The sequence below is a fragment of the Nannospalax galili genome, unplaced genomic scaffold, assembly GCF_000622305.1.
Source record: "Nannospalax galili isolate Female #2095 unplaced genomic scaffold, S.galili_v1.0 scaffold907, whole genome shotgun sequence".
NCBI lineage: Eukaryota > Metazoa > Chordata > Mammalia > Rodentia > Spalacidae > Nannospalax > Nannospalax galili.
The window spans coordinates 335,593-359,296 of record NW_008357958.1 but is presented as its reverse complement, the minus strand read 5'-3'; the positions used below and the strand labels follow the sequence as shown (position 1 = coordinate 359,296).

Sequence of the window (23,704 nt, the reverse complement as noted above, 5' to 3'; positions counted from 1 at the left end):
TGTTTATGCTTGTTAAGTGGATAGACATTACCTACTCAGAGATAAGTTTAAAAAATAAAGGTGGGTAAATGAAAATTTTGATTTGGAGGGCAGAGAGAGTAGCACAAGACTCACAGTTGTGTTCTGAAGAAAGCAGGTAAGATCACAGGCTACCAGTTAACGTCATCCCTGAATTCATATTTAAGTTTTCAATGGTGTTTTAAAAGAGTATGCAAACACAGGATACACGAGCTGTATGAAGTTCAGGCTCCTTTTAGAGCCTGGTCTTCTAGAACTCCATACTATCGAGGCCTTCATGAAATTACTGTTCAGTTAAACAGTATTACAGCTGCAGTTTTACAATAAATGCTTCTTGCTACTCTTTCACATTTGATTGTTTTCCCACAACACATGACGAAGCAACTGGATATTAGCATTTCTGCTTTATAGACGAGGAAACTGAAGCATAAAGGCAGCATCTGCCAAGGAGAACTCTACTCTTACCTTGTAGGACCACCATAAAATCAACTGCTTTGAAAGCCAGGCATTCAAGCACCTCCAACGTCTCATTTTCATGTTACATGTGCCCCCAAAGAGATTGTCCAGATAAAGAAAAAGAGCAAAAGTATAGATTTAGGCTGCAGATGTAAAACATGAATTTTCAGCACCAACCCTGTCACACTAAATGAAGGCAAAGCAGCCACCATCTGCCTTCATTACTCATAATTTGGAGCAGAAGCCACAGCATTTGGTGCAAGGAGGACTTTTCCTTAATTATAACGCTATCATTAAAAAATTGGTATGGTATAGCCAAACCAATAAGAAAGAAATGGAGAGAAGTAATTATGGGAGCTGTGTGGCAATTATTTATTTCCATTGTAAAATTAAAGCAAAAAAATATACAAATAAGCACTACCCTTTCCACATAGAACAAGGCATCCTAACACACAGAAAATAAAGTCATCTAGGGAAAACATATGGGCACAAAGCAATCTGACTTCTCAAGGGGGTAGTTTATTGAAATAGTTGTACCTGTGATACTCATAATCTATATTATATTATCAACTATCAGAATACTTCAGTTTCTTGTTGAAGACCCTGACAAAGAAGAAACAAAGTAGATGCTGACTTAGGGCACTTTGGTGGTTTCTAATGCCTACATAGTCATTGGGTCTTGAACTTTTCAACTTCTACAAAACTTTGTGAGAATAACTTACTTTAATTACACTTGTCATTCTATGACTTTTTGTTCTGTCATTTAAAAAACATTTTTTTCTCTGGGTTATACTTACTGTCAATATCTAGAGCTCTTTATTTACATGATATTTTAAGTTTTTTATAATTCAATTCAAGTAGAATATGAGGGTATATGAGCTCACTGTGTGATGTTTTGATGATTCCACATTAATAAATCAAAATACCTAAAAGTTTATATGAATCTTTGAAAAACAGAAACCTTAAATCCTGTTATATAAGTCAATTTTAAAGTAAGTTTTACTATCTATAAGAATATCTGGAATATACTTATTCCTAACACTGAATCTCTCAGTGGGGAGAACAGTTGTCAACTTGAATGGATTTATTTTCATCACTGGCTACTCAGAGGACATACTGAAGAAATTCAAATTATAGAACTAAAAATAAATTTTAAAAATACTGAGTTGGAAAGACGCAGGATTCATTGAGTGGCACCATGTGACCACCGTGTGACCACTACCCTCAACAGGAGGAGTGACAAAGCGGAACGATAAAAGTACTGCATTTGCATCATTTTTAGACCTGAATTTCATACCAGTAACTTCATTTTTACAACTCAAATGCTCATGCTTTGATATTAAACAGACAAAAAAGTTCAGGATTACAATCAATTACATAAGGGATTCTTGCATTTGTTCTAAAATAAACAGCTACCACAGTTTTATGTAACTAGCTAAATTATGTGTATCAGTTAAACCTCTAAAAACCCATTGCTGCCAGGCATAGTGGTACATAGCTTAGACCTAGAGGCAGAGGCAGGCAGAGGGATCGCTGTGAGATTGAGGCCAGCCCAGCCTACATACTGAGTACCCAGCCAGCTGAAGTTACAGGGAGACCCTGTTTCCAAAAAATAAAAACAAACAAACAAAAAAAACCCAAAAAAAAACAAAAACAAAAGATCCACAAGCCGGGTGTGGTGGTGCACGCTGTTAATCCCAGCACTCAGGAGGTAGAGTCAGGAGGATCTCTGTGAGTTCAAGGCCGGCCTGGTCTATATAGTGAGTTCCAGGACAGCTGGGGCTACAGGGAGACCCTGTCTCAAAAAGACCAAAAAACAAACAAACAAACAAAAAAACCCACAAAAGCACTATCAATCACATTCATTATTAAACATCTAGTATTTCTAAGAAATATTTCAGTGTCAAATTTTTGTGATGTATGTACATTTGAGTTCAATACTATTTATGAGGCTTCCTCTCTTGTCCCTTTTAGACAAAGGTTTCCCTGTCATAGCCTACCCAAACCTCTCAGTGGCCGGATATGATTTAAAATGGCTATCACTTCTCTGCAGGGTTGGGTTAATTGAGAAGAGCTTACCTAGAACTAAAAATCACAGGAGCAGATGTGTTTCTCATTTTAGTTGTTAGTGACAATGTTAAGAATCTTCTGTAGTTTCTCGGCTTTTTAACAAAATACTAAAATTTTCAAAAGTATTTATTCTTAGTTGGAAACAGTTACAAGAACATTTACCGTCAATTAGCATTCAATCACTTACCTTGGTGATTTTTTTCAATTAGCATTTTTTCAGTTTTTCAATTTTTTCAATTAGAATTCAATTGCTTACCTTAGTGATTTTTCTGGACTCAGGTTCACTGTCAGATTCGGATTCAGATTCGGAATCTGAAGAACTTTCTTCTACTGAACTAGACTCTGCACTGGACGAAGCTGAATCTTTAGATTTTTCACTTTTCTTCTTTCCATCTTCTGAATCCCTACGCATAATAATGAATTTTGAAATATGAATTGAAAATTATTTATATACATAAATTTAAGTAGTTCATATAAAAGACAATAAAAATGGTTTTAAAATTCTAGAATATAAAATAAGGGCTGGTGAGATGGCTCAGGGGGTAAAGGTATCTGCTACCAAAACTGGAAATCTGAGTTCAAGCTCCAGGATCCACATGGCGAAGGGAAAAACACGAATTTCCACAAGCGGTCCTCTGATCTCCATATTTACACTGTAGCATACACACACACACACACACTCACATTTAAATAACATTTTATGAACTAAATAATAACAGCAGTATTAACTGTAACCAAGCAAGTCAGAACCATTTCAAATGCAAAGTCATAAAACAATATTAACTGATATCATCAATAATAATATAGAAAATAATTACTATGAAATGGCTGGTTGCTTCCTAGAAATTAAGAGCTAATAGAAACAGCTCCAAAAACTTTAGGCTGATTTTTTAAATGATGTCTCAAAATATTATTTACTGACAAATTTAATTGTTTATATATCTACTTTTGCTAATATAGATCAGTATTTGATAGATATTTTTTCTGTCCAAAAAATTTACTTAGACAAATTCCCAAATGTGACCTTAAACATATTATATGTAAAATATTAGTTCAGAGAAAATCCTCATTTATTTTTGATTTAGAGACAAGGTATTGCTAGGTAGCTATATAGCCAAAGCTAGCCTACAACCTTCAGTATGACTCAAACAGAATTCTTCTATTACATTATCCTCTTAAAAATGCTGTTCACAAGCCAGGTATGGTAGTGTATACCTTTAATTCCAGTGCTCGGGAAGCAGAGGCAGGTGTATCTCTGTGAGGCTGACACCAGCCTGGTCTACATAGGGAGTTCCACGCCAGCCAGCACTACATTGTGAGACCCTGTCTCAAACAATAAAAACAAGCAAACAAACAAAATGCTATTCACTCATCTCCTCGCTCAATCAGCTAATATTTATTGCTTATTGCCATGTTGGACCCATGTTAGGTACTAAAGACAATGGTGAGACCCAGATGATGTGTGTATCAACCTGGAGTCTCTGCTACACTAGAAGAAACAGAGAATATGGCGACTGTGTACATCAGATGGGTAATAAACTATAAAGTACAGTATGTTACAAGAACACTCAGAGGGACAGCTAAATGAATACAACTGAGATTAGGCATCTTCTTGGAGAAAAAGACATAAACCAAGAAATAGGAATGAGGTAAGTGGGAAAATCAGGAAGCATTCTTCAAGAAGAAGGAACCACACAGGAGCTGGATATACTATCTTCCAGCAGGATGAGAGATGCCTTGTGCTGCTTAGATTCTTCCCCCAGATGGGAAGTCTAGTTCTCTCTATTGTACCATGGCAAGCTTGCATGCTCTTTGTTTGTTTGATTTTTTTGAGACAGGGTGTCCTTGTAGCCCTCGGTAGCTTGACGTGACCAGACCCAGACAGGCCTCAATCTTACAGAGATTCACCTGCCTCTGCCTCCAAGTGCTGGAACTAAAGGCGTATGCCACCATACCAGGCTCTTTTTTTAAGAATCTACCTTGGGTCAAGCAGTGCTAGACACTTCATACCAATTCTATCATTTAGATGCTCTCATCCAGGGCAAATTATCAACCCATTTACAATAATGAAACCAGTTTCTGAGGTTAAGAAGCATCTCAAGGACACACAGGCAAGAGTGTGAGAAGCAGACTCAGAATCAAGCCTGTCTCCCTCTGAAGCCCATTCTCTCCCTCTACCATAATGTCGCCCACCATGAACACACTGGAATGTAATTCAAATTTAGCCACGGAGAGCTAAGTTTCTGAAGACACTTAAAACTTATCAAGAGGTTTAAAGAAATTATACTGACAAGGTTTAAAAACATTCTAAGAGCAGGCAGAAAGACGCAGGGAGGGAGCGTAGTAAGGCAAGGAAAGAATCAATAGTTTTCAGAATTGATTTTTGTGGAGGAAATATGATTGCTGTTTATTAAAAACAGAGCTATGGCAACATCTCTGAACACGTGTAATTATATTTGAAGACAGAAAAATATGTTGGTTTTCCAGTTACAAAAGAATGGCAATATACTGTCCCAAATTCACTGTTTAAAACAAGTACTTACAAAAAGAAGGGCTTAGAGTGCATTTGTGGTTCTCTGGTGTTAACAATTACTTTAAATTCAAATAAAAGTGAAAATAAAAACCCATTTCTGAAGAAAAAGAAATAAATTAATATGTGATTCTAAGTTTACAGAATGACGACTCTGGCCTTCTGAAAAAGATACTGTATGCACTGATAAAAACATTCTCTTTCTAGAAACCTTCCTAAACTGTATCATCACTGATGCTCTGATGTGAAAAGGAAAGTATAGCATTTCCCTCAAACAGGAGCCTATTACAAGCCAAGCAGCTGCTCTGTAGCAACAAGTCAGTGATTCTAAATATACTTAACTTCTGGCATCTGAGATAAGATTTTAAAGGTAAAAGTGTTATTTTATTATGCATCACTCAATTCTGATGGTAATTATTGTTTACCTTACTGCTTAGAGTTTCAGATGTTAAGCTAATGAGAAGAATTTACTGGTAACTAGGTTTTTAACTTTGCAATGATGAAAAGCCTGTATTAATTTAACCTACAGATTTCATTTGTTCTGAACAGGAAAAACAATATAAATCACTTTTAAAATCATTAAATCCTGACTTAAATTAATAAAGTCATAATTAGGGCATTATGCTGTGTTTGTTATGGAAGTGGCAGGGCGAGCTGCTTTAATTACTGTCTGTAATAAAAGGAGCAGAGAGCGTACTGCGCCCAATCAGTGCTGTCAGCCACGACTGAGCCGGAGCTGCAAGCTCATCAAGGGAGCGGGCAACAGGCCCTGGGGAAGGGCCACGGTGTCGACAGAGGCCACTCACTGGCATCAGTGGGGAAAACAGAGCCACACAATCCAAGGTATTAGCCCCAATTACTCAAAATTTTAATGACACGTTAATACATGACGATGCTGTTGATAATGGGAGATATTGCAAAGCCCTAACACTTCAATATCTTCTGACCATCTTCCTTCACAGTCTTTGACTCTAATATTTGGATCATAATCTTTTTAATATAACATTATTTAGAAAAATCAATTGTCTTAGTTATATAATGGGCAAAGTGTTAAAGGATTTAATTTTAGTCCTCAGCAAAATTGCTACAAAAGGTAATTAAGTGTTTCAAGCCTACTGCTTGATCACTTAAGTCAGCCTTCCAAGGTTATACCAGTTTGGAAAATGTAACCCTAAGATCCGTTCAAGTTCAAAACGAACTCTAAGCATTGTAAGTATTTTAAAAGATTTAATATCTGGGAGGAAATACACAGATGGTTTCTCACTCTATGAAATAAGGGGAAATACTGGCTGGGGGAACTTTTTTTGAGGGGGATTCTGACAAATAAGTCACCTTTTCCTCTTGGTTTTCAAGCTCCTCTTGGCTGCCCTCTTGCTTTCTGCTTCTGCCTCGCTTGCACTCTCGCTCTGCCGCCCGCTGGGGGCGTCTTCTTCGCTGCGGTCCTCACCACTGTCCTCATCACTTCCGCCAGATTCCCCACTCTCACTTCCAGATCTGCTCTCTGAAAAAGAGCAGATGCTTTTAATAGCACTCATTTAATTACACATAAGGAGACCATAACGATCAATATCCATCATAAAGGAAAGCAGATGTTGAGTCTTAGATGGTCCTCCCTTGTTCAGAGAGGGTGATCTGGGAAGGACTCAAACGGACAGAGGGAAGATGCTCCGACAGTGAGAGGTGAAGAGCCAAGCCAGGATGAGTCAAGGAAGCCATGCTGAGGGACTCTCTCTTTACAACTCTTAAGTCTAGCTATGGCACATCACTTTTTAAAAAGAAACAATGGCATGAGTGGTATAAGGATAAACAAATACTTATTTTATTTCTGCTACATGTAAGAGAAGTGAAAAGTAAGCAACAGCTGGATCTTCTAAAGAACAAATTTTGAGAAACGAAATTTTCAAATCATCACCCAAATGTCTAAATTAATAAGACAGCAAGTAAAATTATGAAAGTTATTGCTTATTTTAGCTGAAATATGTCTCCCATAGGTCTAAGAGACAATAAAGCCATTAAGTTACAAGTTTTAAGCACAAATAATGACATGCTGGGATTCTTGCAGAAGCGACTCACTGAGTGTGGGGCATGGTAGCTCACACCTGTAATTTCAAGACTCAGGAGGCTGAGGCAGGAGAATCCTCTTGAGTGTGAGGCCAGCCTGAGCTATAGTATGAGATATTCTTTCAAAACATAAAACAAAAGAAAGTGTTGGACAAAATATTTGTGGTATTAAAATTTAGCATAATTTTTCAATTACAAAGGATTATAGGTACAGAGTTGTACACTAAATAAAAGGGCAAATTACTGCCCTTGCTTATCACCTATGAGATGAAGTAACCTTAAGCAGAAACATAGCCTGGAACTAAACATTACTCCAATTTCCGCTACATGAAGTCTTTCTTGTATTATGGTAAAGAGCCAGGACTGCCGATTCTCTTTGAAAGTGGCAGGCAGTGGGGTAACACTGCAGTTCTCAAGGGTTAATGTCTAGGTTCAAGTCCTGGCTCTGCCACTTACCACCTCTAAGACTGCAAGTTATTCAAACTCTGGTTCTCATTTTCCTTTTCAGCAAAGGAAAATACTACTACAAATAGCTACTTCACAGAGTCGTCATGAAGAGTAAATGATTTAGAACACATGAACATGATTAGAACACAACAGAACTGGCACATGGGAAGACACATGACCATGATATCTTTCATACACCTTACCAGTTAGCTAACTGGTTTATAATAGAAAAAGCAAAATGAAATAACAGGGGTAAAGTGCTAGCTCTGCAAGCCTGAGGACCAGAGTTTGGCTCCCTAGCACCCATGTAAAAGCTGGGTGCAGTATTGTGTACCTGTAAGTCCAGTGCTAGGGGAGGACTCAAAGCAGAAGGAAGAGGCAAAGAGAGAGCTTGCTGACTGGCTAGTCTAGAAAAGTGAGCTCCAAGTTCAGTCACAGTCTAGACTTTACCTCAAGATACAAGGTGCAGGGGGATGCATATATAGCTCCCTGCTTAAGAACACCTGCTGCTCTTGCAGAGGACCAGGGTTCAGTTCCCAGCACCCACACGACAGCTAACAACCATCCCTAACTCCAGTTCAGGGGATCTGATGCCCTCTTCTTGCATCCAAGAGTACAGACATGCAACACATGGTACCTTACTTACATACATGCAGGCAAAACACTCATACACAGAAAATAAAAATAAAAAAATCTTTTTTTTTTTTTTTTTTAGTAAGGTACAGGCCAGTGAGATGGCTCCTGCTGCCAAGCCTGAGCACAATCCCTGGAACCCATATGGTAGAAGGACAGAACTGACTCCTGCAAGTGGTCCTCTGACCACCAGGGGTGTGATAGAGTATGCAGCCCCAAATAAATAAATGTAAAAAAATATTGCACAATGACAGAGGAACATCTGGCCTCCAGATACACAAGTGAACACATCCATACACAGACATACACCACACCCACCTATCCACCCTACACATACAGAGAGAGAGAGAGAGAGAGAGAGAGAGAGAGAGAGAGAGAGAAATTCCAGCACTAAGTCATTCTCTCTCATATTATCACATAAGAGTGCAACAGCAATCTAGGTCCAGCTCACATTAGGCAGTTATTTTAAATTTATAAGTTAGTAAAATCCTTGAGGATATTTATTGTCAAAAAGATTTGTAAAACAAAGTCACCCAATGTATAAGTTATTTTTCCTCCAGGAATCACAGTGGAATTCCTGCCACATGACTACCTTCCACCACATGACTCACTTCCACCACGTGACTCACTTCCATAGGCATTCACATAAACCCATGAAAAGCACAATGCTGATGGAATTTCAAATATGTATTGAACAATGTTCCCTACAAACAGGTACAAGCTTATGAATAAATGGGGATGGAGACAGATACGTAGGGTATAAAATGAAGCACATGATTAACTAGAGAACCCGATTTTTCTCAATGACTGACAGCACTCTTGAAATTCCATAATTTTTTAATGTTAGCTTTTTGAATTGTGGTATTTTCTTACTTTTGGCTTATTACACCAGAAGGTAATGTGAGTTCATTAATCAGATACTGTAAACAGTATTTTGGTAGGGGAGATGGGGGAATAAAGAGAATTACTTCAAGTAGTGAATAATTATGAAATAGTGAAGGGCTCTGGTTCTCTAAGCAATAACGGTTTTAGAGAAGGCCTTGGGTCAAACCTCCCCACAATGTTACACTGTTACACATTGACAAGAGTATTTAAAAGGCATTGAAATATGTGTCCTTTTAAGCAAATCATGTGCAAATTTTAATAATAAAAGACATTTTAAAACTCTACCCTTTCATCTATCAGGTGGAAGGGTAGGTGCCTCATTTAGGTGGCACAGCTAAAGCCCAAGACTTTTGAATCTTTTACACTGAGCCTTCTTTCACAGAATATGGTTGCATTCAATCTTTCTAATTCTGAAAATGAATGAATTCTGAGATGTCCGCAATTTTGTTACAGGCTGGAAGATAAAAGAGAAGATGATCAGGGGAGTTTACATGTACTTGACAGTGTGAATAATACATCTCAACAAATGACAAAACCCACCACTGTCAGTGCTGCTATCAGAAGAGTCCTCCACTTCCTCCTCCTCCTCCTCTCCATCCTCTTCCTCATCTTCGCTCTCAGAGTAAAATTTCTTAGCAGGTCTCTCTTTCTTTGTTTTTCCAGCTGGGGTCCATTCTTTTGCCTGTTTACACAAATAAAGTAAATATAAATGAATTCTTCTTAAGGGATTCTGACTTTTGGGAAAAATGTTAAACATTCAGAATTCAATGTAAATCGGAAGCAAATTTAAGATCTCAACAGAAAGTCAGCTGAGAACACAAACTCTTTCAGAACCCATTATTAATCACTCATGCTATTTTTCAGACAATTATTTTTTGGGGGGTCTTTTTGAGACAGGGTCTCCCTGTAGCCCCAGCTGTCCTGGAACTCACTCTGTAGACCAGGCTGGCCTTGAACTCACAGAGATCCGCCTGCCTCTGCCTCCTGAGTGCTGGGATTAAAGGTGTGCGCCACCACGCCCGTCCAATTTTTAAAATGTCTGTAGTTGTTGGTCCCCAGAAAGTTTAAACTAAAGTAACAGCAACAATTTAACTTGACAGCTTGATGTTTGATACTTTTAAGATGAAACCCTGATTTCTCTTCCTCGTATCTTAAATAACTCATGAGAAACACTTTACTCTGGTCTTGCTGGCCCTCCCTCCTGGATTACTCCAACAGTCTGCCAACTGGCTACCTTGCTCCTCTTCTCCATTGGACCGCAACCAAAGTTTGCTGAACAGAGCAGCTAGAATGACCTATCAAACTGAATGAGTCAGGTCCAGCTGCTCTTTGGTCTCAAACTTTGCAGTGGCTACACATTTCACTCAAAGAAGGTAACGTCTACAGGAGTCTGCATCACCCGCACATGAGTCTCTTCCTGCTCACCTCCTGGGCCTCTCTGTTCCTCTTCCTTCAGTACATTCTACTCCAGCCACTTCTTATTGCTCTGCCAAAGACCCCAGACCTGCTTGGTCTGAGGGCCTTGCCTTCAGCTGCTCCTACTTCAACACAACCCTGTTCCTGTAACTCACAGTACTGTTTTCTAATAAGCTATGTGATTACTTTTTTCTCTTTTGGCAAGCAGAATTTTTAAAAAATATTTTATTTATTATTTTTTTATTTTATGTGTACAAGTGTATTGCCTGCATGTATGTGAGTGCACCCATGTCATGCAATGCCTGCAGAGGTCAGAAGAGGGCATCAGATCCCCTGGAACTGGAGTTACGGACAGTTAGCTACCATGTGGGTGCTTGGAATTGAACCTGGGTCCTCTGCAAGAGGAACCAGTGCTCTTAACTACTGAGCCATCTCTCCAGCCCCGAATTTTTTTAAACTTTGTATGCTGATGCATCCTAACTATGTCTGTCACAATAGTTGTATCTGTAAGTCCCTTAAAGTTTTCTTTTTTTTTTTAGGCAGGGTCTCCCTGTAGCCCCAGCTGTCCGGGAACTTACTATGTAGACCAGGCTGGCCTTGAATTTTTTAAATTCAGAAAGTGTTTGTTTGCATTTACGGAAAGATGTTCTCTGATGTTCACTAAACACAGTATTAATAAAAGTCCTTATTAATATGAACCTACTGGAGATTTTAATATAGTATATTAAAAATGCCTTCATAACTATGGCCTTGATTCATCATGAAAAAAATTATGTTTCATACATTTTCTTCTAAAAAGCAGGGAAATGTTATTTCTTTTTTAAAAAATACTTATTTATTATTTTTTATGTGTATGAGTGTAGTGCCTGTATGTAGGTAAGTGCACCCATGTCATGCAATGCCCGCGGAGGACAGAAGATGTTGTGGGATACCCTGGAACAGGAGTTAATACAGTTGTTAGCTGCCATGTGGGAAATGTTTTTCTTAAAAGGCCAAAATGGTCAAGACTCATTTATTGATTACACTTTTGAATTTCCTCCATGTACTTTATTATAAAGGAATTTATGGCATGACATAGAATTCTAATCCAAGAATTGTTCTCAACACCAACACTCATTACAATTATCTAAAAATATGGGTTTGTTTTTTTTTAATTTTCATTACTCTGTAATTGGAACATGCAAAGATGGGGGTGGGAGAAGCAAGAAAGAAGGGGAGGGAAAGACATTTGCTTTTATTTTAAAGCAGCACAAAAGGCAGCCCAGGAAAGAATCATATAAGCTTCTGCAAATGACAAACATGTTTTTCATATGGAAAAACCAGCAGGGGCATTTTATAACTCAGACCACACAAAATGAATGCATGGCTAAATATACACATTTTCAAGCCAAAAGAATAAAATGAAAATGATGGGGTGAGTCCAATTGGGAAAGTGACTCTCTTAACATGCCCTGGAGGCTCTGCAGACACCTGATGCAAGGTGAAGCCCTGCAGCTGCCTGGAACCTGTCCCTTCCCCTCACCTGCTCCCTTTTCAATCAAGTAAGCAGAGCTGAGGTCTGCATTCTGGGGCAATCACAGGCTTCCCTGGGAAATGGCAAATGCATGATTCTTTATTAACAGAAGGAAAGAAGTCAGAAGTCATTCTGGTTTCAGACATCATCTAAAAATATGTTTTAAAATACAAATAAGAACGATAAAGATAATAATACTTAAAAAAAAGTTCAAAGGTTTGAGAAAAGCTTCTATAGCCTGAAAAGTTACTCTCTATAAGAGGAAGATGAGTAAAAATTACTTTAATATATATTCTTACATGTATTCAACTGTCCCCAAATATAAAGATAATATTCTATAAGCAGAGAGTTCTCGTTTTTAGAAGGCACTAAAGTCCATATATTTTCTTTAAGCACAAATTTCCAAAGTCTGTTAGAACAATTTAATGAGAATAAATCAATTTAGGAAAATTAGGCTCCTGAACTCAAAGGGGCATATTTTCTTAGTATGGCCTGGGGTTCCTATATTCATGTAGTTTGGCACAGAAAAGGACTAGAGACTAACAATATTTTAATTATCATTCTGGCATGACAGTTATAGCAGTTTAAGCAAAAGAATAGTAGAAAAAAAGAGAACAGGAGAAGAGATGGAAAGGCACTAATTTACAAGGCTTCACACAAGATAAAACATTATCATGTGTTTATAAAGCAAAATATCCTTGATATGCAAAAGACAGTCTTTGTGTAAGGGAAAAAAAAAGATTTTTTTGGAACTAAGGGAAAAAAGTCTGAAGGATCTTCAAAATTTATTGGTGCCTTAATAGAAATATATATATATCTGATATCTTGGAAATAGTAGTGTGTAATTCAAAGTGACTTCTAATGTCAACCTGACTAGGTTCCCTGTTGTTTTGATTAAAATGTCAGATTATCTAAGCCTTAGCCATTTTTCCTCTTAAGTTATATTTCATAATAATGAGATTTGACCTTAAAAGATCACTTTACAGCAAACCTACAATAACACAAAGCATCATGCGCACAAAACACATTGATATGACTTCGCAGAGGGGGTGAGGTACAGTGAGAGGCAGAAAGGATGATCTGCACATCTTTCTGTACTGTTACAGGTGCATTTGAAAATAGAACTAGCCATATTATGTTTATATATAATTGCATCACTCAAAATATAATTTTAAGCCAGTAAATCTGAGAGACCAATTGACTCAATCTCTTTCCAGCATACTATCAATGGGCAATGGCAGTTCTCTTTAATCTGGTTCTATTAGTTATAAATATTCTCCTTAAGTTATCCATAATTAATTTCAGGCATATATTCAGCAAAATGAAAAAGAAACCAATCTATCTCTGCTGAACTGGATAGTTGAAATGAACATAAGAAAATAGGTTATTAAAGTACTGTCCCTATCAGAGTGTATGCTTAGAACACATGAAAATGGAAGAAACTAGCCAACCAACTAGCCAACCAGTCACTCTAAGAACACTATGCAGACAAAATTAAACTACCAATTTCTGAAAAGATAAAGCCTTTCCACAAGAGGAGAGAGGCAGCAGGAAGGCAAGGACTGGGTCTATATGGTGGGGTGATAGGAGGATTTTTCTACTTGTGCCAAAACATTATGTACCCAATACATAAAAGGGCAGAAAATAACAACGAGCAAGCATAATTATCAGGAAAGAGGACCTCTGTAGAAGAACTGCAACAAAACATTCTCTTCATATTCTAGATGCTAGAGTAGTTGCAAAGACAAAATGATAGGAAATTAGTGTTTATAATTTTTATTTATTGTTTATTTTTAACATGTGTGTATTGTACATGAGTACATGCTAATGTCTGTGTGTGTTTGGGGGAGGCCAGAAGTCAATGTCAGTTATTTTCCTTAACAGCTTCTCTACTTTCTTTTTGGAGACAGGGTCTCTCACTGAACCTAGAACTCACTGATATAGCCAGACTGGCTGGCCAGCAAGTGCCAGAAGCCCCTTATGCCTCCCTCATGAGTGTTGGGAGTACAGTCATGTGGGCCCCTAGACTTGGATTCTTTTTTTTCCAACAAGGTCTTACTATGTAGACCTAGCTGGCCCTGAACTCACAAAGATCCTCCTGCTTGCCTCTGCCTCTGCCCTTCTGCGCCCCTGCCCCTGCCCCTGCCCCTGCCTCCTAAGTGGTGGGATTAAAGATGTGTACCAGGACACCCAACCTGAACCCAGATTTTTATGTGGATGCTAGGGTCAAATTAAGGTCCTCATGCTTGCTTGGCAAGCACTTTGCCAATTGAGCCATCTCTGCAGCCCCAGTTTCCATAACTTTTAGATGTTTTTCTTCTTGGCCATCTTTAAATAAGGACGATTTGCCACAACATGAAAACGATGGTGCCAAGTACAAAAAATAAAACAGACCTGTAAACAAACTCAAACTTCCTCTCTTCTCAAACTTGCTCTCTTCAAGTTACATAAAAATCCAGTAAGACCACATCAGAGAGCAGACCTGGGTTGGAATTCCAGTCCTGTCAGCAGCTATGCCAACTTGTATTTATTTAGGTTCTCTAAACCTTGGTTTCTGTATCTACAGTATGGGAATATTGTCATAATCTTTAAACATGATGATGCTTGTTAAACATCAGTCTACCACCAGGCTGGCTGAATCGAAACAGTGTTAGTTTACTGGTTCTGGACATGCTCCCAGGTCAGTGTAAATTTCATAGTCAAGAGACACCAACTTCTCAAGGAATCATGTTACACAGCTATGCTCATTATAGAAATTATGTTTAGAGTAATAATGATTTCCTTCCTTTGTATATGGAGAAAAGCAAGGAGGTTAACTAATGTTCCAATAGGAATTAGTGGTAAAGAACTCTGATTATCTGATTTCTAGTTCAATGTATCTTTTATAGCAGAAAAGCAACAAGAATGCAATCCTTAACTGCTCTTCTAAAACTAATTTTATTTAGAAAAGCATTAGGTATATTCTACATAATTAATTTCCAAATACAATCAAAAGGCCTTCTTCTTTATCATTCTTTCTTATAAAAGAACAAACAGGTAATGTTAGTAAAGAACATTACTTATTTAAACCTGATAACTAGTATTTTCTTTTGAATAAGATTTAAAAATAGTGTACTTATTTTGCAATTTAAAAAAATGTGAAAAAGTACTTATCGCTCATTTTAAGTGTAAGCTTATCAAAGGACATTTTTGGTACATGATGCCCCTTATCTATATTTAAGCGTCACTTAAAACAGGGCTCATCAGAAAACCCAGTACATTTTATATGGATTTTTTTCTCTGGAAAGGAACAGCAAAAATTATTTAGAAAAATACTCACAGGAAGCTTACAAATCTCTAACAAAATAGAAAAAGCTCAATCCACGGAAACTAAATACCTTAGAAATTGAATCTACACAGCTACAAATGCAATCGCACAAATGTGGCCGGCAATGATGCAGAGAATTCAATTCTCTATTTCCTTGAAGCAAGGGAACAGTATATGTACAATGGCACAGGACTACTACAATATTTAGTTCCTATGAAGACACAGTATATCTAATACATTACATTTAGAAATACTAGAACAGCTTTCAATTTTCAACCCCCTAGAAGCTTTTATATAAAATAATAGTTATCTCAGAGTCTCTCATTGCTTGAACAAAATTAATTTCATAAAGGTCAACTTACCAACTCTATTACTTCTACATTTCGAACGGATGGATCAGGCGCCACCTCTGGCCAATTAGATAATTCCAGGTACCCAGAAGCTTTAATGTTGAGGGTATGAGATAAGGTGCCAAGCTGGAAATGATCCCTATCTATTAAAAATGGAGAAAAATATAAAATAAATGATATGAGCTGTATATAACAGATAACAATCATCATCAGAGCTCAAGGTAATTGGCATATTACCACAAATGTCAAGGAATAAATATAAACCAGGAAGCTCTTCATAGGTCAAAAAACTGATTTCAGTCCATAGATTACAATAATCTCCCCCATAATGGTCAATAAAAAAGCTAATCAGTTAGTGTGTTTAGAGGTGTTTCTCTGAAATGTAGCTTCTCTAAAAATTACTTTACTGTGAATATTAAGAATGACAGCACAGCTAAACAATCCATATACATGTCTTGGCATAAACACACCCAGAATTTTTAACAGTTTTTCTACAAAACTGACTGGCTTTTTAAAAAAATCATTTTACAATTATATAAGAAACAATATGAAAACCAAAGTATATAATCATTTGATTCTAACTGCAATATCTACTTGCTAAACTGACAAAATATTTAATTAGTTCCCCCTTAAAAAGCTAGGGAAAAAAATAAATCCTCTCTTTGAAAATGAATTTAAATTAAATAGATACTCTCATGAAATAATTTCTCCTAGAAATGTTGTTAGTATACACTAAATATTTAATTAATAACTTACTATTAAGATGACTTATACTCCTCATAAAATAAAACTATTTAAAGCAGAAATGAAGCCAATGTCTACAAAAATAAAACAGCTTTTGCCTATTGTTCAGTTAAGCTGCTTAGTAAGAATAAATAAAAAAATCACAAGACCTGAAATTATCCAGGAAAGTAAGGTCTACAGAATTATAAGCTTTAACAAATGTAAAATTTGCTTCGAATAACAGATGAATGAGTCTAAAATCTTCTTATCTATCTACAGGGTAATTACTTATATTTTCTGAGATACAAATTTGAAGCACATTAGAAACAGGAAATATTAACATAATTGTTTAGATAATGTTTTACAGCTGTGAGGTCTGAGAATACTACCTTTAAAAGGAGACTCCAGCAGTGGTGCAGGTTTTTGTGCCAGGAATATTTTTTTGGCATATTTACTTAAAGCTCCACTCTTCTCATTCGGAACAATAAGCTGCCTAATAAATCTTGTACGGTCTCTGATGTCATAGTTCTGATCATACTTGCCGAGATTTAATATGTACTGGGTAAGCAATTTTGTCTGTTCGAAAAAAACAGAACAAGATGAGAATACGGTTATTTATGATTATTGATAACTCTGGATAAACATATTTAAAGACGTAATAAAAATGAATGGTTATGTCAAACAAATGTTGCTCCATGGGGAATATGCATTTCTAACACAGCAAATGGAATTCTGAAGCCAACGCACATGTCCTCTTCTGTGCTAGGGAGGTGAATGCTGAGTACTGAGAAGCAGCCATGTGCTAGATTATTAAACTGCTGAAGTGGAAAGAAAGGCATCATTAAAAAAATAATCATATATGGCAAACCCGCTGAAGGGTCTACGTGAGAATAATGAATGTGGAAATACAACTAAAAACATGGCACTCAAAACTTAATCGGAAAAATATGCAGGACATCAAAACATCAGAGAGTATTAGGGGGTTGGCAAACGGCTTCTCCTGAGGTGTGTTTTATGAAGAGATACTGTCCCTGGCATAAGCAGTGTCTGCACTCTGACTGCACTCAGTTACTTTATCCTGAATTATGACCCATTAAAGCAGACACATGAATCACTGAACTGGATTACTGCAAATTATTTGCAGTGCATTTAGCTGTTACTTTTTCATAAAAGCAAGCTGCTGATGCCCTCTAAAAACTAGGATAAAAGACTTCTTCCATTTTTCCTCCATGCTGCTTATAGCCTCGGTAATATTGGTCATTTATTTATTTATGTAAGGGAACAACTTATTATAGTAGCTTTTACACCATAATAAGACTTGCTAAGTCAATTTTTAAATGCACTACATTAACATATATTGAGATAATTTTAATACTAATTAAACCAAAATTGAACTGTAACAAAATGAGTTTGTATTTTAAACTACAGTTTTTTAATGAAAAAAAAGTTTTAATTTAAATTTTGGCTAATACATGCAATTGTAAACATAAGCCAAGTAGGATTCATAAAATAAGGAAAAATAACTGAATAGTAAACCATTTACATTAGAACATTTTATACACATCAGAAACACATAAAAATAAAATTAATCAAGGTAGGAAGAACCAAAGATATTTCTAGAACAGTATGTGAAAAAACAGGACTGGTGAGTAAACCCCTTTAACAATAATAATTGGTTGAGCTAATTGGATTAGATAGAAAGCACTCTTCTTTCACTATCAAAGTATTTAAAAGCATTAACTTAGTTTTATTAACAGATTAATAAAAAATACAGGGAAAAATGTCAACAGATCTTTTCTGAATTTGGTTATCAACAGTTGCTATCCATTAACTTCTAGACCACGTTGCTTCATCTACAGGTAAGAAAAGATCATGACTAATTCTGAAGAGAATGACAATTAGCAAAATACTTGCCAAATAAGAAATACAACTCAACAGGAACTTATGCAAAAGTATGATACACTGAAGTGTGAAAAACACCTGGGTGGAATAGTTGTAAACTCACATGTAACCCATTAGTTTCCTCAAATGTGGAGTGAAAATTTACAACTAGTTAACTCTAAAGTTCATTTGAATCTTGAAATTTAGAATCTGAAACTAAATTTAACCAAAGAAATTAAGCCTGCAAAAGCAATTTTTTTAACTAGCATAGTCGTATGTTTTGCTTATAAAATTTACTCCCCGCAAAAAATTTTGCAAAAATTAAACTTATAAAATATGTTAACAGACACTATTGACAGCAAGACATATTTAAAGTAATTAAAATTATACAATGAAAAATAATATATTTGATTATAAAATTTATTATACTGATAAGATTATAAAGCAGTTCTATTAAAATGTTTTTGAAAATAAAATTTTTTCCAAGCATAAAGTATATCTGTGTACAATGATGAATTAAAAACAAGTACAATAATTATTCACCACACACTCATACAGTAATCAATTTCTTTGCTATTTCTGTCTTTTGTAGTAATGCATCGGCATTTCTCTGGAGTCTATTTTTAAGTTTAAAATTATTCAAAATTGAATTTTATGATTGGTAATTATTATTTTCAATTTATTCTCTGTACATTATAAAATTTGTGTACGCTGTGTATGCATGTTTTAAGTGTTCATGTCTGTGTGCACATGTGTGCATGTGAAGGTCAGAGGTCAACATTGTATTTTTTTCCCCCTATTAATCTCTACCTTATTTTTTGAGATAGGGCACTGAACCAGGAGCTCACCAATTGACTGTACTGGATGGCCAGCACAATCCAGAATCTGCTTGTCTCCCGTCCCACAGCACTAGTATTAGAGATGTGTTAGGCCACTGCACCTGGCCTGCATAGGGGTGCTGGGGAGCTGAACAAATACAAGTCCTCTCATGCTTGCATGGAAACCACTTTATTGACTGAGCCCTCAACCCGCATAGTATTTTTAATGGTGAAAATACAAGTTTCTTTCGTTCTCTCTCTCTCTCTCTCTCTCTCTCTCTCTCTCTCTTTCTCTTTCTTTTTTTGTCCCCCCAGGCAGGGTCTTACTATATAGCACAGGCTGGCCTTAAACTTGTGATACTTGTGCTTCAATCTTCTGAGTGCTGAGATTATAGGCTCATGCTACCACATCTGCATTATTTGTAATTATTTCTGAAAATTTTGGTAATTTTAGAGAAAATTCTGTTGAATTAAGAATATTCTTAAAGTTCTTTCCTTTGTTGTTGTTGAAATCTGCAAATATTTCAAACTCAAATATTTAACCCTCTAGAAATGAAAGTTTTTTCAAGAGTTATTTTCATGAGACAAAATTTCAAATATTTTATTCTTTTAAAAGCATTTTACCAAATTTAGATAGTACGAAATCAACCTTCTTGATTTCATTTTATTCTAATATAAAATATAAGCTTATCTAATTGAAAAAATAGGCATGCCAATCAAATAATCTTCACAACAGTTGAGAGTATGAATGCCCCTCCACCCACAACAGGACTGGAGCCCAGGTTTCCTGCGTGCTAGGCAAGTGCCGTATTGCTGAGCTACACCTCCAACCCTTACAATTAAATCTTGAACGATCAGTGTTTTAATTTGTTCAGTTTTTCCTTGCATATTACATGGATCACTTCCAAAACCTTCCTGTTTTGTGAGATCTTTCCAAGAATGGCTGTGTGCTAAAATTTAAAAATTTTTAGCCTTCTATTTGGTGGCATTTTAACGATCTCCAAAAAAAGCTTCTGAACTAACTCCAACCAATAACCAATATGCAGAAGACTCATTGGAAGATGAGACCACGACCTTGAGAGGGAGATGCAGAGAGGCTCAGGAAGGGTTAGGGGAAGAAAATACAATGAAAATGTGTTATATTCATGTATGAAAGTCTAAAAAAAAATTAAAAGAATTAATGTTATATGTAAGGTCCAGGACAAAGGGGAAAGGGGGAAGGCTATAAAGTGACTCATTTATTTTAAAATAAGGATAATTCAAAAGATGAAAGATTAATAAACTTATGGAACTCACTGCTTTGATAGACAAAGAAGTGCAAGTAAAATGCTATTTTTAATGATTAAAAAAATAAGAAAAGAAAAACTTGAAGCTAACTTAGTAACACAATGCCTTTACAAAGATTTTTCCACAAAATCATATCTCTTTCTATAAAGATTGAATTTATTTCTATTTATACATATGTGTGTGGGGGGAGTAGGTTACTGCAGAGGCCAGAGGCATTGAATCCCCTGAAGCTGGAGTACAGGCAACTGTGAGCAATCAACTTGGGTGCTAGGTACCAAACTAGGCAGTATGCACTCTTAACCACTGAGCTATCTCTCCAGTCTTATTTCTAAAATCCTGTTGATAACATGCAGTCCAGAGAACATGAACATTAGCTTCTGGAGTCCAGTTAACCTGTAACCATGAATGCCAGCCAATTTAGACTACCACAATTTTATTTCAATTGGTAGAACAGTTTGTCTTGCCTGCATCACTGCTAATTCCCAAAAGCAAAACAAAAACAAAACAACCCTATGCTCCCTAGTTTTCTTTGTTTACTAAGACTATTGACTTTACCTTGGCAGCATCCTTTTAGCATAATCAAATGAGTTTGTTTCCAGTGGTAGCTTTTAAAGCTTTTTTTTCGACAAGATAAACTTTTAACTGCCTTACTCTGACTCCATTAACAGCACTGACAGAACACACACATTAATGTACTTTAGGCCAAACTGTACCTAGATGATGTTGTATTTCAAAATGTGCTGCTTGTACCCTTTTTCTACTAAGGGAGTCGACATATTAACAGCAATTGCCTCATTTTTCATACACAGGCAAGAAAATGTGAAATAAAAAATGAAAATTAAAGTTTCAAAAAGCTGTTTGCTGGGCCTTGGAGAGACGGCTCAGCATTTAAGAACACAGGTTGCTCATGCAGAAAGCCCAGGTTTGGTTTCCAGCACCTGCGTGGTGTCTAACAATGGTCTGTAACTCCAGTTCCACGGGATTCAACATTCTCTTCTGACCTCCATAGGTATTGCATGACACAGGTACACTCACATACATGCATGCAATACACTCATACACATAAAATAAAAATAATAAAATGTTTTTTCTTAAAGCTGTTTGTTAAGGGCCAGGGATTTAGCTCTGTGGCAGAGCACTTTCATACCATACAGAAGGACTCTGGGCTTGATTCCCAGGGGTGATGATGTTTGATGTAAATAAAGTTATGGCTCACAGAGAGTTAAATATCTTCTGTACCTGTATGCATTAAGTGGTCATCTTGAGACATCATCTGAAAATAACTGCTAGCATCTTAAGCAGAGGTCAATCCACTTTTAGATGAGTTGTAGGATCAGTGATGCTATGATGCTACGACAGACAGTGGATGGCAGCAAACATTTTGTGCATAGTAAGCACTAAGATGGAAATTCAGCAATTAGCTCTTTACTAAATAAACGCTTTAATCTTTAAAGATATATGGCTGATAAGTTTATAGCACTATAAAAAAAATACTGTCAGGTAGTTTTTTAAAAAGTTTAGCTTTAAACTACATCGTAAATGACAAAACTACTCTAAGCAGGAGTGTTGACCATTCTAGTGATGTACTAGAGGACTACTCAATCTTTGCATCCTACACATAGTTCTCTATTCCTTCCCATGTTTTCCTCTGATTCCATCCACTGGCAGCCTGCAGCTTAAAGCATCTCACAGGCCACAGCATGACTTACTGCTGCAGTGCTAGCAGGCGCATGTGCTACAGACTCATCTTGCCACCACTGGCAAGGTGGAAGCCTCACCTAGTCTTCTCCATCTACCTTGTCAGAGTGCTGTGCTCGTCACTTAACCTGCCTACTGGAAAGACACAGTCGTGAGCCAGTGAGATGGCTCAGTGGGTAATGAATGGTGCTTGCCCCCAAGCCTGAAGAACTGTTTGATCCCAGGAATCTGCGGAGTGAAGAGAACTGACTCCTGTAGGTTTTCTGACCTTTACACATGTGCTGAGTCACACATTTGTACCTTCATACATACATACAAATAATTAAATGTGCTGAAGTTTTTAAAAAGTTCAGTATTTGATGTTTCATATATTACCATAAAGTCTGTGTTCAATGCACTTATGTTTCACATACCACTAAACAAAGCCATGACCGAAAATGAGGCTCAAAGAAGAGGTCTATAAATTTACCTGGGTTTTATATTAATGCAACCATTAAGGATATTACTTCATTAAAAAAATTAAACTTTGGGGATATATCATAACTGGATGGGACACTGAGACAAGAGTCATAAATTAGATTTCTCCAGGGCCAACTTTTATAAAGAGAATATTTAAGTAAATAACCATGGTATTTTAACATCACAAAGGGATGAGTTCAGAACATTAAATAACAGTTAAATCTCTTATATTCACAAATTATATAAGACAAGCAAATGGAATATAATGTGTTCTCACTAACAGAAATATTCAAAATCTTCTACACTATTAAATTTTGATTTCAGATTAATTTTCCTGCTTAGATGTTTGGTACCACTGTTGGTACCAAAACAATGACTAAGGCCTTCCAAACACTATTTACATCAATTACGTTCTCTTCGGACTGACTGGTGCACAGGAAAACTTACTTTGAAGGGAGGTTTTATAAAAATTAATAAGTTTATTGTTTAAAATAACTCTTTAAAATACGGGTATAATATTCTTACCTGTGTATTCTTAACAATTAATAAACTGGCAAATATTTATTCAAATAATAGCTTCCTTCTAATATAGCCATGCATTAACCAGAAAATATACTCTGAGAAATGTGTTGTTAGGCAGCTTCACAGTTGTGTAATCAGAGTACACTTACACAAACTGACACAGCTTCAGCACCACCAGGTGATGTATCCATGGAACGACCACTGCATACATGGTCTGTCACTGGCCAAATGCATGAATGTAACTTACTACTAGGAAATACAAAGAGGCACACAGAGTTCAGCATTCAGTGTAGCAGCAGTTATTTTTAAGGGAAAGAGATAGGCAAATGTGTTTGGCAGCTGCATAGAAAGCTTAACTCACCCTAGAGGCAAATCTAAGCAGTTTTATTGCTCTGTTTAAACAGCTCTTACTCTTAGGACTAAACAGATTCTTTCCTGTGACTTAGATGAAGTTTGTTAATTTAACAATAACCACCTACCTATCGTCTTGAAAAGTTTTCTACAAGATCTTCCTTAGGGGTGGACAGTACAGGCAATTGAGGCTAGGGCCTTAGGCATGCTTAGGCAAGTGTAATACCACTGAGCTATAGCCCCCGTCCAGGACTTCCTTTATTTTATTTATCTATAACT

At 36.5% G+C, this 23,704-nt stretch overlaps 1 protein-coding gene across 2 annotated transcripts in view; it reads right to left on the bottom strand.

Moving 5' to 3' along the window:
• Ap3b1 (adaptor related protein complex 3 subunit beta 1) overlaps positions 1-23,704 on the bottom strand; it is a gene marked incomplete at its 3' end in the record, with an annotated part of 255,901 nt that overhangs the window by 83,714 nt on the left and 148,483 nt on the right. For both annotated transcript variants that reach the window (XM_008855981.3, XM_029557630.1), the window contains 5 exon segments: positions 2,801-2,948; positions 6,407-6,575; positions 9,641-9,782; positions 15,699-15,829; positions 16,799-16,985. In XM_008855981.3, coding sequence (XP_008854203.1) covers positions 2,801-2,948; positions 6,407-6,575; positions 9,641-9,782; positions 15,699-15,829; positions 16,799-16,985 — 777 coding nt within the window.